Consider the following 25437-nt stretch of genomic DNA (forward strand, 5'->3'; position numbering starts at 1 on the left):
AGTTAACCATCACTACACTAGTCCTGCCTATGAACTGTAATACCAAGAGAGGGAATAGAGTTAACCATCACTACACTAGTCCTGCCTATGAACTGCAATACCAAGAGAGGGAATAGAGTTAACCATCACTACACTAGTCCTGCCTATGAACTGCAATACCAAGAGAGGGAATAGAGTTAACCATCACTACACTAGTCCTGCCTATGAACTGCAATACCAAGGGAGGGAATAGAGTTAACCATCACTACACTAGTCCTGCCTATGAACTGCAATACCAAGAGAGGGAATAGAGTTAACCATCACTACACTAGTCCTGCCTATGAACTGCAATACCAAGGGAGGGAATAGAGTTAACCATCACTACACTAGTCCTGCCTATGAACTGCAATACCAAGAGAGGGAATAGAGTTAACCATCACTACACTAGTCCTGCCTATGAACTGCAATACCAAGGGAGGGAATAGAGTTAACCATCACTACACTAGTCCTGCCTATGAACTGCAATACCAAGAGAGGGAATAGAGTTAACCATCACTACACTAGTCCTGCCTATGAACTGCAATACCAAGGGAGGGAATAGAGTTAACCATCACTACACTAGTCCTGCCTATGAACTGCAATACCAAGAGAGGGAATAGAGTTAACCTCCACACTACTGAACCTACTGTTTAAGGAATATATAGATAAAACATTTTAAATTATTCAAATATTTAGATAGCAGACATGTCACATTTGTCCTTGCTTGGTGGCCATTATGATGTCATCAGCAGGGGGCAGACTAAAATACATGATGTGGACCATATTTTCAAGGACACAGAAGTCTCTCATAACACAATGTGGGGATATTTGGGGAAGAGTCATGCTACGATCCTCATGGTGACACCATCTTACATGGCTTCTCAATTATTGAAGCAAAGTGACTGAATGAGAGACAAAGAAAAAGGTGAAAGATAAAGGTGGGTGAGAGAGGGAAATGGTGAAAGGGGGATGGTGAAAGAGGTAAAAACTACCGTGCTTCCGCCGAGTATGTAAATGAGGGTTATTTTGCATGTACCTTGACAACACACATGCACACGCACCCTGAGGACTGGTACACTCTGCCCATCTGTGTGTGTATTAGGGGCTGTGGCTCAGTGCTGTGGCATGCAGCTCAGTTTGGTGTGAAGTGAACACACATACACACACACAGGGTTTGGAGAAGTATATACAGCAGCGTGACCCAGAGTCCCCTGGTACCGGAACCTTCTAGAATGATTTAGAGCCACTGTCAGACACACAGGACTACAACTGGGTTAGAATGATGAAATGCCACCTGATCTGCTGGGCTGGGGAATCACATAGTTTGATGCCATTCCATTGTGTATATGTGCCATTCAGAGGGTGAACAGGCAAGACAAAAGATTTAAGTGCCTTTGAACGGGGTATTGTAGTAGGTGCCAGGCGCACCGGTATGTTTCAAGAACTGCAACGCTGCTGGGTTTTTCATGCTCAGCAGCTTCCCGTGTGTATCAAGAATGGTCCACCACCCAAAGGACATCTAGCCAACTTGAGACAATTGTGGAAAGCATTGTAGTCAACATGGGCCAGCATCCCTGTGGAACTCAATATTAGGTAAATACTACTAATGTTTGGTATACTCAGTTTATGTGCCCTTCAAATGAAAACATTGTAGAATAAAACACAACACTGACAGTAATGTTATTTGATGAATAAGGATGAAACTTTTTCGCAAACCAGACCAGAGGATAGAGGTTGCATTCATACACAGCCCCTCCATTCAACCAGCGACCACAAAATAGTGCCATGCACTGCGGGTGCTACTGAGTACTATGAAGACACCATTGAGAGTCTGTGTGTGTGTGTTTTGTGGTGGGGGGGTCGGGGTCGAGTGTGTATGGGGTGAGGGTACTTGTGATATCGTGTGCGTGAGTGAGTGTGTGTGTGGGGAAATGGGTTGAGGGGTCTGTGTGCGGTACAGTCACATTGTGCCATGATGCTGTTATATAATGGGCTGGCTAGTGGGATGTCAGACAGACATCTCAGACAGAGTTCAGTGTGTCAAATCGGAGGGCCTGTTGTCCGGACCTCTGGCAGTCTCTATGGGGGTGCCACAGGGTTAAATTCTCGGGCCGACTCTTTTCTCTGTATACATCAATTTTATATTAGTTAGAACAAGTTCTCATTTACAACTGCGACCTGGCCAAGATAAAGCATAGTAGTGTGAACAGACAACAACACAGACAAGTCAATAGCACAGAGAGAGAAAAAAAAAGAGTCTATATACAGTGGGGCAAAAAAGTATTTAATCAGCCACCAATTGCGCAAGTTCTCCCACTTAAAAAGTTGTGAGAGGCCTGTAATTTTCATCATCGGTACACTTCAACTATGACAGCCAAAATGAGAAGAAAAAAATTCCAGAAAATCACGTTGTAGGATTTTTAATTAATTTATTTGCAAATTATGGTGGCTAAAAACAGAGCTGGTATCTGTGCAGAAGGTAAAATCCGCTAGCAGTGGCTAACAATGACTAAATAACTTGTAGCTAATTAGCTGGTTAGCTTTTGGAGGTTCTTGAATGTGTTCTAAAATTGAAAATAATAGCGATTCCGTATCACATTGGGTGATGAACTTCAATGCCATTACAACTCTCCTTCCGTGGCCTCCAACTGCTCTTAAATCCAAGTAAAATGAAATGCATGCTCTTCAACCGATCGCTGCCCGCACCTGCCCGCCCTTCTAGCATCACTACTCTGGACGGTTCTGACTTAGAATATGTGGACAACTACAAATACCTTGGTGTCTGGTTAGACTGCAAACTCTCCTTCCAGACTCACATTAAGCATCTTCAATCCAAAATTAAATCTAGAATCGGCTTCCTATTTCGCAACAAAGCATCCTTCACTCATGCTGCCAAACATACCCTCGGAAATCGGACTATCCGACCGATCCTTGACTTCTGCGATGTCATTTATAACATAGCCTCCAACACTCTACTCAGCCAATTGGATGCAGTCTATTACAGTGCCATCCGTTTTGCCACCAAAGCCCATATACTACTCACCACTGCGACCTGTATGCTCTCGTTGGCTGGCCCTCGCTTCATATTCGTTGCCAAACCCACTGGCTCCAGGTCATCTATAAGTCTTTGCTTGTCACGCCCTGGTCAAAGTATTTTGTGTTTATCTTTATGTATTGGGTCAGGCCAGGGTGTGGCATGGGGTTTTTGTATTGTGGTGTGTTTTGTCTTGGGGTTTTGGTATATAGTGGGATTGTAGCTAGTGGGGTGATCTAGCAGAGTCTATGGCTGTCTGGAGTGGTTCTCAATCAGAGGCAGGTGTTTATCGTTGTCTCTGATTGGGAACCATATTTAGGCAGCCATATTCTTTGGTTGTTTTGTGGGTGATTGTCCTTAGTGTCTGTGTACTGTCTAGTGTTAGTTTGCACCAGTTTAGGCTGTTTCGGTTTTCGTTACGTTTATTGTTTTGTAGTGTTTGTGTTTAGTGTGTTTTCTTCATTAAACATGAATCGTAAATCTACACGCTGCGTTTTGGTCCGACTCTCCTTCACCACACCTAGAAAACCGTTACATTGCTAGGTATAGCCCTGCCTTATCTCAGCTCACTGGTCACCATAGCAGCACCCATCCGTAGCAAGTGCTCCAGCAGGTATATTTCACTGGTCACCCCAAAGCCAATCCCTCCTTTGGCCGCCTTTCCTTACAGTTCTCTGCTGCCAATGACTGGAACGAATTGCAAAAATCACTGAAGCTGGAGACCAATATCTCCCTCACTAACTTTAAGCACCAGCTGTCAGAGCAGCTCACAGATCTACAACTACTGGTCTCAGATGACCTACATCACGCGCCAAGAGAAAGAGGAGATAAAGAGGAAAAGGGGGCTCGGAAAGGAACATAGCCCACCTGTAAATAGCCCATCCAACTACCTCATCCACATACTGTTATTTTTGTTTTTGTTCCTTTGCACCCCAGTATCTCTACTTGCACATTCATCTTCTGCACATCTGTCACTCCAGTGTTGAATTGCTAAATTGTAATTATTTTGCCACTATGACCTATTTATTGCCTTTACCTCCCTTATCTTACATAATTTGCACACACTGTATATCGACTTTTTTCTCTATTGTTATTGACTGTATGTTTGTTTATTTCTTGCGTAACTCTGTGTTGTTTGTGTCACACTGCTTTGCTTTATCTTGGCCAGGTCACAGTTGTAAAGGAGAACTTGTTCTCAAATAGCCTACCTGGTTAAATAAAGGTGTTCTCGACTAGCCTACCTGGTTAAATAAAGGTGTTCTCAAATAGCCTACCTGGTTAAATAAAGGTGTTCTCAAATAGCCTACCTGGTTAAATAAAGGTGTTCTCTAATAGCCTACCTGGTTAAATAAAGGTGTTCTCAACTAGCCTACCTGGTTAAATAAAGGTGTTCTCAAATAGCCTACCTGGTTAAATAAAGGTGTTCTCAAATAGCCTACCTGGTTAAATAAAGGTGTTCTCAACTAGCCTACCTGGTTAAATAAAGGTGTTCTCAAATAGCCTACCTGGTTAAATAAAGGTGTTCTCAACTAGCCTACCTGGTTAAATAAAGGTGTTCTCGACTAGCCTACCTGGTTAAATAAAGGTGTTCTCAAATAGCCTACCTGGTTAAATAAAGGTGTTCTCAAATAGCCTACCTGGTTAAATAAAGGTGTTCTCAAATAGCCTACCTGGTTAAATAAAGGTGTTCTCAACTAGCCTACCTGGTTAAATAAAGGTGTTCTCAAATAGCCTACCTGGTTAAATAAAGGTGTTCTCAAATAGCCTACCTGGTTAAATAAAGGTGTTCTCAACTAGCCTACCTGGTTAAATAAAGGTGTTCTCAACTAGCCTACCTGGTTAAATAAAGGTGTTCTCAAATAGCCTACCTGGTTAAATAAAGGTGTTCTCAAATAGCCTACCTGGTTAAATAAAGGTGTTCTCAAATAGCCTACCTGGTTAAATAAAGGTGTTCTCAAATAGCCTACCTGGTTAAATAAAGGTGTTCTCAAATAGCCTACCTGGTTAAATAAAGGTGTTCTCAAATAGCCTACCTGGTTAAATAAAGGTGTTCTCAAATAGCCTACCTGGTTAAATAAAGGTGTTCTCAAATAGCCTACCTGGTTAAATAAAGGTGTTCTCAAATAGCCTACCTGGTTAAATAAAGGTGTTCTCAAATAGCCTACCTGGTTAAATAAAGGTGTTCTCAAATAGCCTACCTGGTTAAATAAAGGTGTTCTCAAATAGCCTACCTGGTTAAATAAAGGTGTTCTCAACTAGCCTACCTGGTTAAATAAAGGTGTTCTCAACTAGCCTACCTGGTTAAATAAAGGTGTTCTCAAATAGCCTACCTGGTTAAATAAAGGTGTTCTCAAATAGCCTACCTGGTTAAATAAAGGTGTTCTCAAATAGCCTACCTGGTTAAATAAAGGTGTTCTCAAATAGCCTACCTGGTTAAATAAAGGTGTTCTCAACTAGCCTACCTGGTTAAATAAAGGTGTTCTCAAATAGCCTACCTGGTTAAATAAAGGTGTTCTCAAATAGCCTACCTGGTTAAATAAAGGTGTTCTCAAATAGCCTACCTGGTTAAATAAAGGTGTTCTCAAATAGCCTACCTGGTTAAATAAAGGTGTTCTCAAATAGCCTACCTGGTTAAATAAAGGTGTTCTCAAATAGCCTACCTGGTTAAATAAAGGTGTTCTCAAATAGCCTACCTGGTTAAATAAAGGTGTTCTCAAATAGCCTACCTGGTTAAATAAAGGTGTTCTCAAATAGCCTACCTGGTTAAATAAAGGTGTTCTCAAATAGTCTACCTGGTTAAATAAAGGTGTTCTCAAATAGCCTACCTGGTTAAATAAAGGTGTTCTCAACTAGCCTACCTGGTTAAATAAAGGTGTTCTCAAATAGCCTACCTGGTTAAATAAAGGTGTTCTCAAATAGCCTACCTGGTTAAATAAAGGTGAAATAAAACATGTCAAAAGTATTTTTTTCACCAAACTCATTTTTTGCCAGGGCATTTAGTCAGTCCATCCCTGCATGTGAGGAGGTTGAATTGGAAAGATGTGTGTGCTTTGTGTGTGAGAGAGCCCGGTGAAAGTGAGAGAAATATGGAGATATAAAAAGAGGTGGAATGAAAGAAAGAGAGAATAAATAATAAAAAACAGAATTCCACAAAAAAATGGTGTTTGTACTATTTGGCTGTACAGCACAGTACAGTTACAGTAAAAGGGTTCTAAAACACTACTGCAGTAGTAGTACTAGGGACGGGGAGAGGTGGAGAGGGAAGGAAGGGAGTAGACTAATATAATAATAATAATAATAATATATGCCATTTAGCAGACTAGAGGACTAGAGTAGAGGGTGGAGAGGGGCGGGAGAGCGTTGCATGTAATCCGGCAGACGGGGGATAGCCCCCGGCTCACACTGCAGCTCTCGTGCTCAAACTTCTACTACTGGACTCAGATGACCTACATCACGCGCCAGGAGGAAAAGGAGAGAAAGAGGAAAAGGGAGCGCGGAAAGGAAATAACCAAATAAACAAGGCGGCATCTTCAACATTAGCCAGTGTTTTCAACCAATTATATGAATGCATGTCAGTTTGTTTACGCATCAAGTAGTGATTGAGAAAACGCATTAATGCAGTTGTATCTATGTCTCAGTGTATATATTTTATTCGAAATTCAAGTTCAATTGACAAGGCCGACCGAGGCTGTAGCCTATAACGTCACTCTACTCCCGACTGGTGGCCGACAATCCAAATTGCAATAAATTAGAGTTGCCTACTACTGGGCTGCGTTCAGTACGAAAACAAAGTAGTTTTACGTTCAATTAAACGGAAACGGGGGTCATGAATTAGCAATTAAAATACGGGGAGGGGTTGTGGATGAAAATGATTGGCTTCCCTTTAAATATGTCACTCATTGCTTTCAGCCAAACCCACAAAAACGGAGCAAACATACCTCAAAGTCTGTTCAATAAAAACGGCCAAAGACTCCAGCCACAAGACTGCTAAATATTTAATAAAATAGCTACCCAGACTATCTGCATTGCCCCTTTTTGCACTAACTTATTTTGACTTATCACATAGCCAGCGCTGCTGCTACTGTTTACTATCTGTCACTTTATTCCTATTATACATTATGTATATATCTACTTCAATGACCCTATATACCCCTGAATATCGACTCGGTACTAATATAGGGGAAGGGCCCGTAAGAAAGAATGTCACTGTTAGTCCACACCTGTTGTTTATGAAGAACGTGACACATTTGATCTGAACGTTTTGGGGGAACGTGCCGTTCAGTACAAATCTATACGAAACGTAGCAAAGGTTCAATCGAACTGAACACACTATTGTACTCAAGTGACAAACTGCTACAGTCTGTAGCTCAGTTGGTAGAGCATGGCGCTTGTAATGCCAGGGTAGTGGGTTCGATCCCCGGGACCACCCATATGTAGAATGTATGCACACATGACTGTAAGTAAAGCGTCTGCTAAATGGCATATATTATTATTATTTATTATATTACAACAAGACAGTCATCTGTGTCAAATGCACGGTGAGTGGAAAATTGTAGACTACCTCTGGAAAATCTGTATTTTGATGAAGGTACTCTGCCTGCAGCATAGGCACTTTTATCTTTGGCCTCACCCCCCTATCTAAAAAACCTATGGCAGCCCTCATCCTCCACATACAACACCAGTTCTGCCAGTCACATTCTGTTAAAGGTCCCCAAAGCACACACATCCCTGGGTCGCTCCTCTTTTCAGTTCGCTGAAGCTAGTCTTCATTCAAAGACTACATTTTGGACACGCTTACTGACAGTTGTGGTTGCTTCGCGTGATGTATTTCTGTCTCTACCTTCTTGCCGTTTGCACGGTTGTCTGTGCCCAATAATGTTTGTACCGTGTTTTGTGCCGCTATCATGTTGTGTTTTCATGTGTTGCTCAGTGGCGGTTGTAGACCATTTCAACTGGGGTGGCCAAGCTGGGGCCAGTTACATTATACGTTATTGTAGTCATATTGTTTTCTTCACTGCATTGCAGGCATTAGCAGGCAAAAGACCATGTTCGTAATCATTCAACAATTTATTTGCATTTCCATTATAATTTTCATTTGCATTGCATATTCAGTATCAGGTCACATCAACTGTATTCTCCAGTTTTTGTGTTTTTTTGTTGCAAAAAGATCAGCAAATGCATCTAGACTCAAGGCCTTTGTCCTCCTTGACTCAATACTTAATACACCCAAATTGCTTAATCTGTCATCTGACATTGTGGACCTGAGATACGTTTTCATCAGATTTAGTGCAGGGGCTTCTCTTTGAAAAACACATCACTTGTAGGGTTTAGAGTTTAGATGCCATTCATAATGTCACAGTGTTTGTTAGAGAACCTTCTGTTAAGCTCATTGAGCATATGATCTAAAACAGGGTAGAAAAGGGTTGTACGAAAACTGCCTTTTTCTTGTTCTGAATCTGACCCACTGTACTGAGTACAGAGTCTCCGTTAAATTGAGAGCTTTTTTGGTCGTTTTGCAGGGGGGTGTATTGCAGTATCACATTGCTCAGCTGTGTTCAACACTTCATTCCATAGGTAATCAAAAAATGACTCATCCCTGTAGTCATTCAAAGTTTGAACTAATGCTTCAACTAAATCAACAGCCTTTGACAGGTCAAGTGATGAAGACTGTAGCATATCTGATAGAAATGTTGCTTCTCCAAACACTTTATGGAGTGTAACAAGGCACACAATGAATTGTAAATCTATCTGTGCAAGCAGACCTCATGCCTCAACAGATCTGTCACCATTGTGTTCTTGGACTATGTCTTGCAGGACTCGCTTAATGGCAGGTAATCTATCCATAATAGTATGTAGAGCCATATATCGACATGCCCGGTGAGTGTCACTTAGTCTCGAAGCTCTCTAGGTGCACCTGGGTACATATCTTTTTGTATGCTAAGCCATTTTTAAAGCACATATGACCTGGATGTGAAGACGTAAAGTCTTTCTAGTAAGGAGAACTGTCCGACCTCAGGGACAGCTTTGACTGTATCCACTAAAACTAAGTTTAGACAGTGTGCACTGCAGTGGATGTAAAAGGCTTTGCTTGTTCTTCAATGTGTGCCTGGACGCCTGAATGCTTGCCACTCATAACGGAAGCACCGTCATATGCTTGGCCTACTAGGTTGGTTTTGTATTCAAGACCATAACTTTCAATTATGTTTATGATTCTGTCAGTAAGCCCTGTTGCATCTAGTCACTCAGCAGATTCAAAGCGGAGAAAGCTCTCATGGACAGCTCCTCTGAAATAGTACGAGAGATATCTGCTCCTTTTTAAAACGTTTATTTTTTATTTTTACATCTTTTGTTTTGTCTGCCATTATGTGAAAGACATCACTGTTTTTCACTTCTATAATTTTTGTTCAAACCATGTCTGCCAAACACCTCAGAACATCATTCTGAATCCCTTTGCTTGTATATTTTCCATTATGAATGGAAGTCACCCTTTTTTTTCACAGTTGCGTCATGCTTAGCTATTGTTTCTAGGATTGCCATGAAGTTCCCTTTGTTATCTGACTCTGCAGACTCATCGTGTCCTCTTTCTGCAATGTTTTGTGTGGCTGTAAGTAGTAGTACTTCTATTGTTTTAATATTGTCCCTATTTTCTTGAACCTGTTTGTTGTGTTCCTTGTTTAGGGCATTTACCAGTGTTGCATTACTTTGTACAGCTTTCTGATAGTCTCTCCATGTAATCATTGCTTGTTTGTGCTGCTCAGACTTTGCATGAACTGCAAATCCCCCTCTTTGTAAGTTGCCTTCTTCCAGTTCTTAAAACCCAAATGTGAATCAAATACAGTCAGACTTTGCGAGGGCTAAAATGCCTGCAGGCGTAACAAAACCCAGAGCCTGATTCTTTTGAATATTCAAGGCAGGGGTGGATATGGTACCAGGCCGCCTTGAAGCTCCTCCTCCGGTCCCCCATCAGAGTTCTTGGGTATATGTTCATCATTGGCTGCACCGGTGGTTCCTCTCGGGATTTGCTGATATCTGCCAAAGAAAAATATATATCATTAAAAGTATCTATTTGGGCAATTTTAGATATACCATTGCCACCAGGCAACTTCTGAAATCCATCTGATATCTATATCACAAGCCCAACAGCATGTTAAATAAGAATAATTTCAATCACAAACCGACTCATTTCTATACACCATTTAAACTGACTAATTGCACTGCTTTACAAGTAACCACGGATTTATTCAACATCACATCAACCCCCCAGGACCGCTAGTGGTGTTGCTGCCATGATATGATGTTGTTTTTAGGTCTCTCTTTGTTTAGTGTTGTGGTGTCTCTCTTGTCCTGATGTGTTTTGGCCTATATTTTATTGTACATTTTTAATCCCAGCCCCCGTCCCCGCAGGAGGCATTTTGGTAGGCCGTCATTGTCAATTAGAATGTGTTCTTAACTGACTTGCCTAGGTAAATAAATAAACTATTATTCACGCATTGATTTTATGATTGATTTACGATAGGCGGCAACAACGAACAAGTACTAACAGTAGAAGAAGTTACCTCACTTGTTTCCGCTTCCGGGTTCTGAATTCAGAACGTCGTGTGAACGCCGCGCTAACAGAAAGTTTATTCACAGCGGCTTGGATTTATTATGTATTTTAATCTTTTAATATTAATGTTTTAGAATATAATTGATATAAGAGGATATATTTACCTGGTAAGGACGAAATCGTCTGGTTGGTAAGTTGATCTCACACGGGGGAATCGGACAGTTGTAGCTTGCTAGCTAGCTACAAGAGTTCAATGCTAGCTAGTAGTTGAGACAGCTAGCAAGTTAGCTAGTAGTTGAGCCCTAACTAGTTAGCCAACACTGGCAAAAATCTGTGTTGACAGGTGAAATGTGAATAGGCAAGGGAAACAAAAACAGCAAATGTTTGTTAACTTGGCAAGCAAACTAATCATAATTTTTAGTAGCTAACTTAACGTTAGCTGGGCAGATACACGTGACACTGGTCTGTTTGTCAACTTTGCTGATCACCTATCCATGCCACTAAGGTTAACGTTAGCTACTTGGCTAGCTAAGAAGTTTGTCTGTTTCAGTTTGTTTGTTTACCGACTACCATTGTGTTGTAGACGATGTCTCTTCCTAAACGGGAGGTGGAGGAGCTACGGCCCTGGGTGGAACGGACCGTGAAGAAGGTGCTGGGGTTCTCTGAGCCTACGGTCGTTACTGCGGCCCTGCACTGTGTAGGCAAGGGCCTGGACAAGAGGAAGACCACGGGTGTGTGAGAGGGGGATTATGAGGGCAGTTGGTGTGTGACATGTTACACTGAAATTATGGCAGAAAAGCTGTGTTGTACACTGTATCTGTTTTGTTAGCCTATTTTTCCAGAACGTCTGTTTTTTTGTGGGTCTGACTCAAATAGATAACTGTTCAGTAGTCTTTAAATGTTGTATTTGACCCTTGACTCCTAACCTTTGACCCATTAGACCAGCTGCGTCCATTCCTGGATGAGTCTGCCGGTGGGTTCGTGGAGAGACTATTTGAGGCCCTGGAGGAGAGCCGCAATTCCCGTGGGAACAAGGGTGCTGGGGAGAGGAACCGCAAGAGAGACCTGAAGGTAGACCTCACCACACACTGCTGCTGCTGTTGTACCACACATTCCACATTAACCTGTAGGTTGTAACTAGTAGCTATCTACATGTCTAGACCATGGAGATGGAACACATTAACCTGTAACCAGTAGCTACCTACATGTTTAGACCATGGAGATGGAACACATTAACCTGTAACCAGTAGCTACCTACATGTTTAGACCATGGAGATGGAACACATTAACCTGTATCCTGTAACCAGTAGCTACCTACATGTTTAGACCATGGAGATGGAACACATTAACCTGTAACCAGTAGCTACCTACATGTTTAGACCATGGAGATGGCACACATTAACCTGTAACCAGTAGCTACCTACATGTTTAGACCATGGAGATGGAACACATGAACCTGTAACCAGTAGCTACCTACATGTTTAGACCATGGAGATGGCACACATTAACCTGTAACCAGTAGCTACCTACATGTTTAGACCATGGAGATGGCACACATTAACCTGTAACCAGTAGCTACCTACATGTTTAGACCATGGAGATGGCACACATTAACCTGTAACCAGTAGCTACCTACATGTTTAGACCATGGAGATGGCACACATTAACCTGTAACCAGTAGCTACCTACAACCAGTAGCTACCTACATGTTTAGACCATGGAGATGGCACACATTAACCTGTAACCAGTAGCTACCTACATGTTTAGACCATGGAGATGGAACACATTAACCTGTAACCAGTAGCTACCTACATGTTTAGACCATGGAGATGGAACACATTAACCTGTAACCAGTAGCTACCTACATGTTTAGACCATGGAGATGGAACACATTAACCTGTAACCAGTAGCTACCTACATGTTTAGACCATGGAGATGGAACACATTAACCTGTAACCAGTAGCTACCTACATGTTTAGACCATGGAGATGGAACACATTAACCTGTATCCTGTAACCAGTAGCTACCTACATGTTTAGACCATGGAGATGGAACACATTAACCTGTAACCAGTAGCTACCTACATGTTTAGACCATGGAGATGGCACACATTAACCTGTAACCAGTAGCTACCTACATGTTTAGACCATGGAGATGGAACACATTAACCTGTATCCTGTAACCAGTAGCTACCTACATGTTTAGACCATGGAGATGTAACACATTAACCTGTAACCAGTAGCTACCTACATGTTTAGACCATGGAGATGGCACACATTAACCTGTAACCAGTAGCTACCTACATGTTTAGACCATGGAGATGGCACACATTAACCTGTAACCAGTAGCTACCTACATGTTTAGACCATGGAGATGGAACACATTAACCTGTAACCAGTAGCTACCTACATGTTTAGACCATGGAGATGGAACACATTAACCTGTAACCAGTAGCTACCTACATGTTTAGACCATGGAGATGGAACACATTAACCTGTATCCTGTAACCAGTAGCTACCTACATGTTTAGACCATGGAGATGGAACACATTAACCTGTAACCAGTAGCTACCTACATGTTTAGACCATGGAGATGGCACACATTAACCTGTAACCAGTAGCTACCTACATGTTTAGACCATGGAGATGGAACACATTAACCTGTATCCTGTAACCAGTAGCTACCTACATGTTTAGACCATGGATATGTAACACATTAACCTGTAACCAGTAGCTACCTACATGTTTAGACCATGGAGATGGCACACATTAACCTGTAACCAGTAGCTACCTACATGTTTAGACCATGGAGATGGCACACATTAACCTGTAACCAGTAGCTACCTACATGTTTAGACCATGGAGATGGCACACATTAACCTGTAACCAGTAGCTACCTACATGTTTAGACCATGGAGATGGCACAGATATCAGAAGGCATTGAATGGGTGTAAACGATAGGCAAGGTGAGTTTCTACCATTTCAACTCAGTAACTCGTTTATCTACAGAAAGTCATGGTCTCAAGGATGAATCTTTATTATGTTAGCGTCATGCATATCTCCCCTGGGAGCAGGAAACAGTGAGTGGATATTCCCCAGGAGGTTGTTTAAATTACTCATTGCATTGGTTAGATAGCTTGGCTGTGCCACTGGCTAAGCCTCAGGCCATTGCCACCTACTGATGTTCCCCCAGGATGTGTTTGGTGATGAGGTGGAGGTGGGTGCAAGGCGGGACGTCCCTGAGGCAGGAGATGGTGTGCCGGTGAAGAGGAAACGTGTCCCCCGCTTCGAGGAGGTGGAGGAACCAGAGGTCCTACCTGCACCCCCTACTGAGAGCCCTGTCATGCTCACTAAAATACAGGTAGCCACACACACACACTGTTTCCCATATGAAACACGCATGTACCAAGATCCTGCTTCACACACAGACGTGTCACAATCCTTGTGAAATGAATCAGTGTTCATTCCCCCTCTCTCTGTCCTCAGATCAAACAGATGATGGAGGCTGCCACCAGACAGATAGAGGAGAGGAAGAAACAGCTGAGCTTCGTCCCAGTGTCTTCCCAGCAGGTGAGACTAATCTTCCTCCACTTTCTCCCTCTCTTGAAGGATCGCTGTCTTTTCCCCTCCTTATAAATGAAAAGTGTAGATGTCTGACATTGTGGACTTGTGTTGTTACTGTCTCATCACAATCTCCTGTCCCCCTCCAGAGGCTGCCCCTGCCCACTCCCCAGCCAGACCCCCCCTTCGCCTCTCATCTTCTCCCCGCTCCCTCTGCCCCCTCCTCGGGCTCGGCCCAGTCCATCGCTCCCTCCCAGGCAGCTACTTTCATGAACGATGCCATCGAGAAGGCTAGGAAGGCTGCAGAACTGCAGGCCCGCATCCAGTCGCAGTTAGCCATGAAGCCTGGTATACTGGGAGCCATTGGGAACACTGGAGGACCTCATAACCTGGTGGCGCTGGCTAACCTACACGCCATGGGGATAGCACCACCGTGAGTATAGCATACACCACAGACCCAACTTTAGACACTTCCACAAATACATGTCATACTACAGGGAGGCTTAACACATGTATGTCATCTGAGTTTGTGTGTGTGTTGGGTGTAGGAAGGTGTCGGAGGCCCGTGAGTCAAACAAGCCGGCCCCTCTGATTCTGGATGATATGGGTCGGACCGTGGATGCCAGTGGCAACGAGGTGGAGCTAACACACCGCATGCCCACCCTCAAAGGTACAACACTCTCCTCTACGATCACAATCAGCATGCTCTATTCCCCGATCTTCAGTCACCTGTCTGACTGTTCATTCATCTCCTCTCCATCCACAGCTAATATCTGACTGAGTTCATTCATCTCCTCTCCATCCACCCACAGCTAATATCTGACTGTGTTCATTCATCTCCTCTCCATCCACCCACAGCTAATATCTGACTGTGTTCATTCATCTCCTCTCCATCCACCCACAGCTAATATCTGACTGTGTTCATTCATCTCCTCTCCATCCACCCACAGCTAATATCTGACTGTGTTCATTCATCTCCTCTCCATCCACCCACAGCTAATATCTGACTGTGTTCATTCATCTCCTCTCCATCCACCCACAGCTAATATCTGACTGTGTTCATTCATCTCCTCTCCATCCACCCACAGCTAATATCTGACTGTGTTCATTCATCTCCTCTCCATCCATCCACAGCTAATATCTGACTGTGTTCATTCATCTCCTCTCCATCCACCCACAGCTAATATCTGACTGTGTTCATTCATCTCCTCTCCATCCACCCACAGCTAATATCTGACTGTGTTCATTCATCTCCTCTCCATCCACCCACAGCTAATATCTGACTGTGTTCATTCATCTCCTCTCCATCCACCCACAGCTAATATCTGACTGTGTTCATTCATCTCCTCTCCATCCACCCACAGCTAATATCTGACTGTGTTCATTCATCTCCTCTCCATCCATCCACAGCTAATATCTGACTGTGTTCATTCATCTCCTCTCCATCCACCCACAGCTAATATCTGACTGTGTTCATTCATCTCCTCTCCATCCACCCACAGCTAATATCTGACTGAGTTCATTCATCTCCTCTCCACCCACCCACAGCTAATATCTGACTGTGTTCATTCATCTCCTCTCCATCCACCCACAGCTAATATCTGACTGTGTTCATTCATCTCCTCTCCACCCACCCACAGCTAATATCTGACTGAGTTCATTCATCTCCTCTCCATCCACCCACAGCTAATATCTGACTGTGTTCATTCATCTCCTCTCCACCCACCCACAGCTAATATCTGACTGAGTTCATTCATCTCCTCTCCATCCACAGCTAATATCTGACTGAGTTCATTCATCTCCTCTCCATCCACCCACAGCTAATATCTGACTGAGTTCATTCATCTCCTCTCCATCCACAGCTAATATCTGACTGTGTTCATTCATCTCCTCTCCATCCACCCACAGCTAATATCTGACTGTGTTCATTCATCTCCTCTCCATCCACCCACAGCTAATATCTGACTGTGTTCATTCATCTCCCTCTCCATCCACCCACAGCTAATATCTGACTGTGTTCATTCATCTCCTCTCCATCCACCCACAGCTAATATCTGACTGTGTTCATTCATCTCCTCTCCATCCACCCACAGCTAATATCTGACTGTGTTCATTCATCTCCTCTCCATCCACCCACAGCTAATATCTGACTGTGTTCATTCATCTCCTCTCCACCCACCCACAGCTAATATCTGACTGTGTTCATTCATCTCCTCTCCATCCACCCACAGCTAATATCTGACTGTGTTCATTCATCTCCTCTCCATCCACCCACAGCTAATATCTGACTGTGTTCATTCATCTCCTCTCCATCCACCCACAGCTAATATCTGACTGTGTTCATTCATCTCCTCTCCATCCACAGCTAATATCTGACTGAGTTCATTCATCTCCTCTCCATCCATCCACAGCTAATATCTGACTGTGTTCATTCATCTCCTCTCCATCCACCCACAGCTAATATCTGACTGTGTTCATTCATCTCCTCTCCATCCACCCACAGCTAATATCTGACTGAGTTCATTCATCTCCTCTCCATCCACCCACAGCTAATATCTGACTGTGTTCATTCATCTCCTCTCCATCCACAGCTAATATCTGACTGAGTTCATTCATCTCCTCTCCATCCACCCACAGCTAATATCTGACTGAGTTCATTCATCTCCTCTCCATCCACCCACAGCTAATATCTGACTGTTCATTCATCTCCTCTCCATCCATCCACAGCTAATATCTGACTGAGTTCATTCATCTCCTCTCCATCCACCCACAGCTAATATCTGACTGAGTTCATTCATCTCCTCTCCATCCACCCACAGCTAATATCTGACTGAGTTCATTCATCTCCTCTCCATCCACCCACAGCTAATATCTGACTGTGTTCATTCATCTCCTCTCCACCCACCCACAGCTAATATCTGACTGTGTTCATTCATCTCCTCTCCATCCACCCACAGCTAATATCTGACTGTGTTCATTCATCTCCTCTCCATCCACCCACAGCTAATATCTGACTGTGTTCATTCATCTCCTCTCCATCCACCCACAGCTAATATCTGACTGTGTTCATTCATCTCCTCTCCATCCACCCACAGCTAATATCTGACTGTGTTCATTCATCTCCTCTCCATCCACAGCTAATATTACTCTCCATCCACAGCTAATATGACTCTCCATCCACAGCTAATATCCGTGCGGTGAAGAGGGAGCAGTTCCGTCAGCAGTTGAAGGAGAAGCCTGGCGAGGACCTGGAGTCCACTATCTACTTTGACGGGCGGGTTAACATAGCACCCGCCCAGCGAGCCAAGAAGGGCTTCAAGTTCCATGAGCAGGGACGCTTTGAGAAGATCGCCCAGAGGATCAGAACTAAGGTACCAAATCTGACCCCTGACCCGTCACCTTCCACCTCTCACCATAGCCTTTTATTATTTTGAAAGCGTTTCACAACAATTGATCAATACACAGAGAGGATCAACTATTTGTAGAGTGTAACATTTAACTGCAAAATGGAAATGAAACAACCAAAACCACCTCTGTCTCCTATCCAGGCCCAGTTGGAGAAGCTGCAGACAGAGATCGCCCAGGCAGCCAAGAAGACTGGGATCCAGGCCTCCACCAAGCTGGCCCTCTTTGCCCCCAAGAAGATGCTTGGGGACGGGCAGGTGCCCATCATTGAGTGGTGGGACTCGTACATTCTCCCCTCCAACATTGACCTGTGAGTCTTTACACATTACACATTTAATCCCCACTTTACTAGCTCAATATAGTCATCTTAACACCTATATCCAAGTTGTATACCTTTGAGGAATTGTCATAAGTCTTCCACTGTTTTCCAGATTTCTTGTTGTGCTGATCACATCTCTTCTCTCTCAGATCCACAGAGACCAATTTTGTGGCGATGGAGTTGTTTGGAGTCACAAACCTGGTGGAGCACCCTGCTCAGATCAGCCCCCCGGGTAACCACACACATCCCTTCTTTGATGTTACTTTTATGTCAAGCTCCCGGATGTTAGTCAGTGGGTTAGATTCATCTCACCCGGCTGCCTGTGTAGGTGTGTTTTGCATGGGCTGAAAGTTGACTGTTCTATTTGGAACGGGGCTGCCGCCCAGGTGTGACCCAGGGGACCTGTTCAAGGCGAAGTCGGCTCAAAACAAAAGTGACCTAATTAAGCGTGTGGGGAAATGACTAGGATTCTGTTTTCACATGACAAAGGGATTGGTTTTGATAGAAACCCTTTATCTGGCTTCCAGGTGAAAACTAGTTTCAAAATTCAAACATATTTTATGGAAAAGAGCGCCATGCCGCCTTGTTGACAACCTGACCGAGAGGCGTAGATTACTGTTCGGTTTGAGAAGGCAGCTCTAAGTGTTGGTCTCCTCTCTCCAGTGGACACAGACAAGCCAGGAGTGACTCTGGGAGTGTACCTGACTAAGAAGGAACAGAAGAAGCTGAGGAGACAGACTCGCAGGGAGGGACAGAAAGAGCTTCAGGAGAAGGTCCGGCTGGGGCTCATGCCCCCCCCAGAACCTAAAGGTAGGATAGAGACCAGGGCTGTTGAAGTAATGCTGCTGCTCTTTTCTCTTCAATTTGAAGTTTTACTGAGTGGTAGTCCCGTTTGAGGTCTGTGTTCCTCTCCTCCCCGTTTCAGTGCATCTCTGACCTTGAGTGTGTTTGTCTCGTCAGTGCGCATCTCTAACCTGATGAGAGTGCTGGGTACGGAGGCAGTACAGGATCCCACTAAGGTAGAGGCCCACGTCAGAGCACAGATGGCCAAGAGACAGAAGTAAGTCAAACCACTACACATTCCCCTCTTTTCTCTTACCCCTCCCTCATCTATTAACCCATTTCCCCTCGCTCTCGCTCCCCCCTCTTTTCTGCCTCCCATCTATCACTGCTCCCATTTCACCCACTTCCTGACCATTTCTGTCCTCTCCCACCATATGACATCTCTCACTAGATAACCAGCTGTCTGTGTGTTTGTCCTCAGGGCCCACGAGGAGGCCAATGCAGCCCGGAAGCTCACAACCGAGCAGAGAAAAGAGAAGAAGGTGAAGAAGCTGAAAGAGGACCTGAGTCTTGGAGTTCACATCTCAGTCTATAGGTGAGTTAGGGTTTGTCTCTGGATAGCGTAAGGTTTTGTGTGCATGTTATAGTGTTTAGGTAAGTCTCTGTGCACAGGTAACTATTTGCGGCTTAGTGTGTCCGTGTGCCTTTCCTACTCATTCGTACTTGCTCGCTTTCCCTCAGGATCCGTAACCTCCACAACCCGGCTAAGAAGTTTAAGGTGGAAGCTAATGCCAACCAGCTGTACCTGACGGGCACCGTGGTGCTACACCGAGACGTCAACATGGTGGTGGTGGAGGGAGGTGAGAGAGGGGTGGCTGGAGGGGAGGGGTTGAGAGGAGTGGGACCATATTAGTCTCTTTACATGGGGTCTACTTTCACTGAGTGAACCATTCAAGTTGCCTTTAATTACCATGAATTACTCATGAAAATCTCATAACATTTCTTATGACTTGTTGCTGTAAATGGGTTCTTCTTTACCCCAGAGTTAACTACATGACTGAGCATGCATGTACTGTTCTCTCAGGTCCCAAAGCCCAGAAGAAGTTCAAGAGGCTCATGTTGAGCAGAATCAAATGGGAAGAACACAACTCCAAGAGAGATGGTGAGAATGTAATTTATATATACAGTACCAGTCAAAATGTTGGGCACCTCCTCATTCAAGGGTTTTTCTTTTTATTTGTACCATTTTCTACATTGCAATATAATAGTGAAGACGTCACAACTATGAAATAACACATGGAATAATGTAGTAACCAAAAAAGTGTTAAACAAATCTAAATATATTTGAAGTCTTAGATTCTTCAATGTAGCCACCCTTTGTCTTAATGACAGCTTTGGACACTCTTGGCTTTCTCTCAACCAGCTTCATGAGGTATGCTTTTCCAACAGTCTTGAAGGGGTTTCCACTGAGCACTTGTTGCCTGCTGTTCAACTCATCCCAAACCATCTCAATTGTCGGGTGATTGGAGGCCAGGTCATTTGATCAAATCAAATGTAATTATATTGCCCTTCGTACATCAGCTGATATCTCAAAGTGCTGTACAGAAACCCAGGCTAAAACCCCAAACAGCAAGCAATGCAGTTGTAGAAGCACGGTGGCTAGGAAAAACTCCCTAGGAAGAAACATAGAGGAACCAGGCCATGAGGGGTGGCCAGTCCTCTTCTGGCTGTGCCGGGTGGAGATTATAACGGAACATGGCCAAGATGTTCAAATGTTCATTAATGACCAGCATGGTCAAATAATAATAATCACAGTAGTTGTCGAGGGTGCAACAAGTCAGCACTTCAGGTGCTGAACAGTTGAAACTGGAGCAGCAGCACGGCCAGGTGGACTGGGGACAGCAAGGAGTCCTCATGCCAGCAAGGAGTCCTCATGCCAGCAAGGAGTCCTCATGCCAGCAAGGAGTCCTCATGCCAGCAAGGAGTCCTCATGCCAGCAAGGAGTCCTGAGGCATGGTCCTAGGGCTCAGGTCCTCCGAAAGAGAATTAGAGAGAGCATACTTAAATTCACACAGGACACCGGATAAGACAGGAGAAGTACTCCAGATATAACAGACTGACCCTAGCCCCCGACACAAACTACTGCAGCATAAATACTGGAGGCTGAGACAGGAGGGGTCAGGAGACACGGTGGCCCCATCCGATGATGCCCCCGGACAGGGCCAAACAGGAAGGATATAACCCCACCCACTTTGCCAAAGCATAGCCCCCACACCACTAGTGGGATATCTTCAACCACCAACTTACCATCCTGAGACAAGGCCGAGTATAGCCCACAAAGATCTCCGCCACGGCACAACCCAAGGGGGGGGCGCCAACCCAGACAGGAAGATCACATCAGTGACTCAACCCACTCAAGTGACGCACCCCTTTGATGCAGCACTCCATCACTCTCCTTGGTCAAATTACCCTTACACAGCCTGGAGGTGTGTTTTGGGTCATTGTCCTGTTGAAAACAAATGATAGTCCCACTAAGCCCAAACCAGATGGGATGAAGTATGGCGGTAGAATTAGGTGTTAGCCATGCTGTGCCTTGAATTCTAAATCACTGACAGTGTCACCAGCAAAGCACCATCACACCACGACCTCCATGCATCAAGGTGGGAACCACACATGCGGAGATCATCCGTTCACCTACTCTGCGTCTCAAAGACACGGCGGTTGGAACCAAAAAACTCAAATTTGGACTCCAGACCAAAACTACATGGTTTAATGTCCATAGCCTAGTGGTTAGAGAGTTGGACTAGTAACTGAAAGCTTGCAAGTTAAAATCCCCGAGCTGACAAGGTACAAATCTGTCGTTCTGCCCCTGAACAGGCAGTTAACCCACTGTTCTTAGGCCGTCATTGAAAATAAGAATTTGTTCTTAACTGACTTGCCTAGTTAAATAAAGGTAAATAAAAAATGTCCATTGCTCGTCTTTCATGACCCAAGCAAGTCTCTTCTTCTTATGGGTGTCCTTTAGTAGTGGTTTCTTTGCAGCAATTTGATCATGAAGGCCTGATTCACGCAGTCTCCTCTGAACAGTTGATGTTGAGACGTCTGTTACTTGAACTCATTGAACCATTTATTTGGCCTGCAGTTTGAGGCTGGTAACTAATGAACTTATCCTCTGCAGCAGAGGTAACTCTGGGTCTTCCTTTCCTGTGACGGTCCTCATGAGAGCCAGTTTCATCATAGAGCTTGATGGTTTTTGCGACTGCACTTGAAGAAACTTTCAAAGTTCTTAATTTCCGTATTGACTGACCTTCATGTCGTCAAGTAATGATGGACTGTCGTTTCTCTTTGCTTATTTGAGCTGTTCTTTTCATGACATGGACTTGGTCTTTTACCAAATATGGCTATCTTCTGTATACCCCCACCAACCTTGTCACAACACAACTGATTGGCTCATAAAATACTAAAAAAACAGCAACAAATCAACTCCAAGTGATTGTAATTTTTGCAAATCTGTTCAAGTATTCCGAACATAAAAGATGTATACAGTGGCAAGAAAGTATGTGAACCCTTTGGAAATACCTGGATTTCTGCATAAATTGGTCATAACTTAATCTGATCTTCATCTAAGTCACAACAATCGACAAACACAGTCTGCTTAAACTAATATACTCAAACAATTATATACTTTCATGTCTTTATTGAACACACCGTGTAAACATTCACAGTGCAGGGTGGAAAAAGTATGTGAACCCTTGGATTTAATAACTGGTTGACCCAACTTTGGAAGCAATAACCTCAACCAAATGTTTTCTGTATTTGCGGATCAGACCTGCACAACGGTCAGGAGGAATTTTGGGCCATCCCTCTTTACAAAACTGTTTCAGTTCGGCAATATTCTTTGGATGTCTGGTGTGAACTGCTCTCTTGAGGTCATGCCACAGCATCTCAATTGGGTTGAGGTCAGGACTCTGACTGGGCCACTCCAGAAGGCATATTGTCTTCTGTTGAAGCCATTCTGTTGTTGATTTACTTCTGTGTTTTGGATCATTGTCCTGTTGCATCACCCAACTTCTGTTGAGCTTCAATTGGTGGACAGATAGCCTTACATTCTCCTTCAAAATGTCTTGATTTAACTTGGTAACTCATTTTTCGGGTCGGTGATAGCAAGCTGTCCAGGCCCTGCAGCAGCCAGCAAAGCAGCCCCAAACCATGATACTCCCTCCACCATGCTTTACAGTTGGGATGAGGTTTTGATGTTGGTGTGCTGTGCCGTTTTCTCTCCACACACAGTGTTGTGTGTTCCTTCCTTCCAAACAACTGGAGTTTAATCTGTCCACAGAATATTTTGCCAGTAGCGCTGTGAAACATCCAGGTGCACTTTTGCGAACTTCAGACTTGCAGCAATGTTTTTGGACAGCAGTGACTTCCCTGGTATCCTCCCATGAACACCATTCTTGTTTAGTGTTTTACGTATCGTGGACTCGTCAACAGAGATGTTAGCATGTTCCAGAGATTTCTGTAAGTCTTTAGCTGACACTCTAGGATTCTTCTTAACCTCATTGAGCATTCTGCACTGTGCTCTTGCAGTCATCTTTGCAGGGCGACAACTATTAGGGGGAGTAGCAACAGTACTGAACTTTCCATTTATTGACAATTTGTCTTACTGTCTTACTTTTCTTACAATTTGTCTGATGAACATCAAGGCTTTTAGAGATACTTTTGTGAACCTTTCCAGCTTTATGCAATTCAACAATTCTTCATCTTAGGTTTCTGAGATCTATTTTGTTCGAGGCATGGTTTACATCGGGCAATGCTTGTGAATAGCAAACTCACATTTTGTGAGGTTTTTTTATAGGGCAGGGCAGCTCTAACCAACATCTCTCATCTCATTGATTGGAATCCAGGTTAGCTGACTCCAATTAGCTTTTGGAGCAGTCATTAGCCTAGGAGTTCATACTTTTTCCAACCTACACTGTGAATGTTTAAATTATGTATTAAACATAGACAAGAAATACAATTTGTTATTAGTTTAAGCACACTGTTTGTCTATTGTTGTGACTTAGATGAAAATCAGATCAAATTTGATCAATGTGTGCAGAAATTCAGGTAATTCCAAAGGGTTCACATACTTTTTCTTGCCACTGTATGTGATTGTATACAAATGTAAGCATGGTTTGAAATGATTGTTGTAGTCAAATGTTATATCTGTATGGGCTTCTTGAGGTCAATTTGCAAATGATTTGTAATTATGTTCTGCCCCCCCTGACCATCTGCTTAAGAGAAAATGGGCCCACAGCTGAATCTAGTTGATGATCCACACTTTGTCTTATTGTTTATATTACATAATACTTCACTGTAGTTGTTGTGGTTCTGAATCCTTTTCCTTTCTCTTGTCTGTCAGATCCAGATGCAGACGATGAGACCAAGAAGAACAACAGATGCAGCCTGGTCTGGGAGGTGAGTGGTTAACCAATACATCTTACTTCACTAATGCTCCAGGAGTGTAATGCATGCTTCATATAATAATCATGTTCGTCTTGGACAACTGGCTTCTTTAAAATGGATTGATTGTAAACACAGTATAGACTGATCTAATCTTGTCTTTCTCTTTCTTCCCCTGCCGTTTTCTCTCCTGCCTCCATCTGTCCCCTCTCCTCCTCTTCCCAGGGCACGGCTAAGGAGCGTAACTACGGGGAGATGAAGTTTAAGCAGTGTCCTACAGAGAACATGGCTAGAGAACACTTTAAGAAGCACGGAACAGAACACTACTGGGACCTGGCTCTGAGCCAGAGTGTGCTGGAGAGCACTGATGACTGAAGGGAGAGCGTCACTAGAAAGCTGAGGAGGCAGAAGGATCCCTTACCACTGACCCAGGGTCCGATTAGTTGTTCATCCTCATAATGGTTAGGAGTTATCTGATCCTGGATCAGTGGTGAAGCGCATTGTTACCTCGTGCACCAGAGACATGCAAAGGTCAGGGGTGATTCTACCCCTCTTACAGATACATTCAGAACCCCAACCCAGCCTTGTATGGCTGACTGCTTGCCTGTTATTGTGTGGTGACTTGACTGAAGGCAGGGAGGGTAGACTGATTGGGAGTGAGTGAATGAATGAAAGGAAGTGCTGGTTAGAGAATGGATGAGGGCGAGGTCGTAGATTAGGAGGGATATATGGGGTGTGTATAGATATTATTGAGCGAGGTGTACACTGTTCTGCAATCACATTTTGTGGAAGAGTTGATAACTGTGAGACCATCTTTCTAGCAGTTAGGGTGTCATTCAGGCTGTCAGTTGCTGTGTGTCAGTGTTTAATACTTTGTCTGACATCTCCACTGTGTGAGTGTTCTATAGCTTGCTATTGACTTCTCTACCTGACTACAGTTCCTGAGTAAGCCCAGCTGTGGTCCAAATACAGTTCTGAAATATTGCCGCAATGTACTATTCCCAAGCAAATGCCCTGTTTCGAATAAACAAAAACCAACCTATCAATGTAGAAGTAACTAAAGACTTTGAAACGTATGAGATCGTACATTTGACTATGGTTTGTGTCATGTTTTTGGCCTTTTATTGTATTTTTAAAGGAAATTGATACAATTGTTTTTTGTGGAATGATCACATTTAGTGGAATGACCACATTTAGTCAAGTATTGACTGACCCAAAATTGTTTTATTTTCTTTAGGTGTTTGTTTTGAATAAAGTGTCTTCCCTTAATGTTTGATCCTGTATATTTAGTCAATAAACACATGCAGTACAATACACTTTGTAATGAAAA

At 43.6% G+C, this 25437-nt stretch overlaps 1 protein-coding gene and 1 long non-coding RNA gene across 40 annotated transcripts; one reads left to right on the forward strand and one right to left on the reverse strand.

The window, feature by feature from the left end:
* Nucleotides 1-10614: 10614 nt before the first annotated feature.
* On the forward strand, nucleotides 10615-25421 carry LOC118379335 (U4/U6 small nuclear ribonucleoprotein Prp3-like). Its single transcript, XM_052495135.1, has 17 exons — nucleotides 10615-10788; nucleotides 11182-11329; nucleotides 11539-11669; nucleotides 13791-13958; nucleotides 14084-14167; nucleotides 14308-14591; nucleotides 14707-14828; nucleotides 17342-17529; nucleotides 17707-17873; nucleotides 18032-18114; nucleotides 18546-18692; nucleotides 18843-18942; nucleotides 19147-19260; nucleotides 19407-19525; nucleotides 19750-19827; nucleotides 24067-24122; nucleotides 24333-25421. Exons 2-17 carry the CDS (start codon nucleotides 11185-11187, stop codon nucleotides 24480-24482), a joined length of 2136 nt encoding a protein of 711 aa, XP_052351095.1. The 5' UTR covers nucleotides 10615-10788; nucleotides 11182-11184; the 3' UTR covers nucleotides 24483-25421.
* Nucleotides 11623-13783, reverse strand: LOC127915295 (uncharacterized). Of its 39 annotated transcripts, none has more exons than XR_008090915.1 (6): nucleotides 13319-13783; nucleotides 12828-13258; nucleotides 12390-12767; nucleotides 12055-12266; nucleotides 11889-12001; nucleotides 11623-11722 (listed from the first exon to the last, which is right to left on the reverse strand). It is a non-coding gene; the product is annotated as an uncharacterized LOC127915295 (long non-coding RNA). The 39 variants fall into 39 exon arrangements; XR_008090909.1 differs by having other exon boundaries at nucleotides 11684-12001; nucleotides 12828-13099; nucleotides 13153-13205; XR_008090911.1 differs by having other exon boundaries at nucleotides 11684-12001; nucleotides 12828-13092; nucleotides 13206-13258.
* Nucleotides 25422-25437: the final 16 nt, after the last annotated feature.

This window comes from Oncorhynchus keta, chromosome 34, assembly GCF_023373465.1.
Source record: "Oncorhynchus keta strain PuntledgeMale-10-30-2019 chromosome 34, Oket_V2, whole genome shotgun sequence".
Lineage (NCBI taxonomy): Eukaryota > Metazoa > Chordata > Actinopteri > Salmoniformes > Salmonidae > Oncorhynchus > Oncorhynchus keta.